Source organism: Poecilia formosa, unplaced genomic scaffold (genome assembly GCF_000485575.1).
Source record: "Poecilia formosa unplaced genomic scaffold, Poecilia_formosa-5.1.2 Scaffold403, whole genome shotgun sequence".
Lineage (NCBI taxonomy): Eukaryota > Metazoa > Chordata > Actinopteri > Cyprinodontiformes > Poeciliidae > Poecilia > Poecilia formosa.
In genome coordinates, this window is record NW_006800342.1 from 88,372 (window position 1) to 90,734 (window position 2,363).

Genomic DNA, 2,363 nt, shown 5'->3' on the forward strand with positions numbered 1-2,363 from the left:
ATGTTTCTATTTTTAAGGACTTTATAGTTGGTGTTTTTGCAATTTTCCAAAAACACATAATTATGAAGTGATATTTTCAAAAAAATTTAACTCAAAAACACAGCAGGCCGCTGGATGAATGAGTGCTGAACGGCCCAACTATCGGGATTAGCAAGTTTTCTGGAGGAAACCTTGAAATGTATGGCAGAAATGTTACTGACCATAATTTACACGATGATTTAGGCACTTTTACAGCTGCTTTTCTTCTTGTTTCTGCTTGTTATACGCATTTCTGTTCTGCCATAGCAAATGGTTTCATGCAAATAAGTGATATTGTCAGACACAATGTCATAGCAACATGCTCTCCAATATCCTGGAGGGTCTTTTGTAGACATCGCTGCAGAGATTTTGATTATAAATTAAGCGACAGAGCGCTTATAATCTGCTTTTGTAACACCTCAGAAGAATTAGACGACCTCCAGAGCAGACCCTTTAGTTATTTTTTTCTATCTCCAAAACTTTTGCAACAGGAGTTGCATCATCTCCACATCAAGGTTAGCTAACCTTACAAAAGCAGCTGAACACTACTTTGCTTTTTAGACCCAAAACAGCTGGATGTTACAGCAGCCAGCGGGCTTTATGAACCACAGAAGACGCGCTGCTGTGCTGTTAGACTCACTCTCTCACTGTTTTGTTTGGAGTTAGGTAACTCCTCTCACCTGACAGAGCCCTCAATGTCACCACGCTACGGGGAGCCCAGGAGCTCAGACTGACTGCTATCCGTCCCCGGTGAGGGTGCAAGACTGCCGGGTGAAGAGCCTTTCCATGTCTGCTTGGGACAACGAGGAGGAGCCCGGAGAAAGGTCCAGGTGAAGCAGAAGCTCCCAACAAGCGTGTTGACAGCCGGCTAGCGGAGCACGCCATTTTTGTCGTCACTACCGCTGTTGGTTAGCAGGAGAGCGCATGCGTGGTAGGTTGAAACGGAAATTGCCTTTCAAAATTAGATATTTTTAAATTTAATTGAACTAAATGTAGTTTTTAAAAAGTCCATTTAAAAAGTCCACCGAGTTTTATTATGAATACATTATTGTCAGGAAATGTTTAAACGTAACTGTTGTAGTATTAGTACAATTATTGATTACATTGAGGACAAATCAGATGTGGAGACCGTCACCTGATTTACTAAAAATGTTTCTCTTCAAATGGATTTCGCTTGTATAGTTGACTTCCGTGAAAACCTTTAATTTATGTCATATATTCATAGCGAATCACTTAACAAAAGTTAATAATAACAATAATAATCAATAATATCTCCCTTTGGGATTAATAACGTAATTTTGAATTTGAATTTGAAACAATAGTTCTTTTTTTTCTTTGTCGAGGGACGCAAACATGAATCATTCCCGAATGGATGAAGTTTTACATTAAAAAAAAAGAATCCAGCGCTTCTTCTTCTAAACGCTAGATGGCAATGTTGAGCTGACAGGCGCTTAGATAAAAGACTACTGCGTCGACCAGATAATGACCCTGCTTTTGCTGCAGCGTCGGAGAGAACCGACAGTTGTGGGATTTTTATTGTGAAGGTTTAACTTTTTTTTAAAAAAAGGCAACTGGAAATTGTGCATCAGAAAGCCATACTGTAGAATAAAATTTGAGAAATAAACAATGTTATATTATCTAATGCTTAAGATAATGTTTCATGCTTAAAAACGTCTGTTATTGAGTGCTTCTTTTTAATAAACATGTATTATGTGTTTGATATAGAAAAAGGGAAACAAAGTTAAATAATGTCAATTCAAGTTTATACTCTAATGGTCAACAGAAATCCTTAATCTGTTCAGGAAAAAAAAAAACACTGAAAGTAGGTTAATTCACAGATTGAGTCATGCATTTAGCTTAAATATTTATGCTAAAATCTTTAGGTTGGGTTGTAATTTTGTATTAAAACTAACTTTCCAGCAGAAAAAAAAAACATAGAATGGGGGTTAATCCGGGAATGGATTTCTGAGGCATTCCTGCTCTACAGTGTTTACTTAACAACACCAGGGAAAGACAGCCAGTCATTTGATGTGTCAAGTGGTTGGGATCTTAGAAAAAAGCAAGAAAAAAAAAGATCAAAGCTGTAATATGTCTGGACATTTTACAAGAAAGTGTTGATTGGATGTTAGTATGCCTCACTCAACTCTGTTTTTGTCTCTTCTTGCCTCGTGTCTTCTTTCCCGTCAGTCCCAGCCGTCTTCAAAACAAACTCCAAAATAACATCCAAGTTGTGTGAGTCTAAGTGTAAGAGTAAATATAGTATATAATCATCCATCCATTGTTTATACCCTCTTAGGGTGCAGACAACATTCTAGTGGATCGCCTGTCCATCACAGGAATATGCA

The 2,363-nt window shown here is 37.6% G+C and overlaps 1 protein-coding gene across 1 annotated transcript in view; it reads right to left on the reverse strand.

The window, feature by feature from the left end:
• The window catches only part of LOC103154827 (dnaJ homolog subfamily A member 3, mitochondrial-like), a 26,934-nt gene extending 25,984 nt beyond the window's left edge, over window positions 1–950 (reverse strand). Inside the window, exon 1 of the mRNA XM_007576247.2 lies at window positions 699–950. Within this exon, the coding sequence (XP_007576309.1) occupies window positions 699–903 (205 nt within the window). The 5' untranslated portion in view covers window positions 904–950. The remainder of the gene's footprint in view (window positions 1–698) is intronic.
• Between the last annotated feature and the right edge of the window lie 1,413 nt (window positions 951–2,363).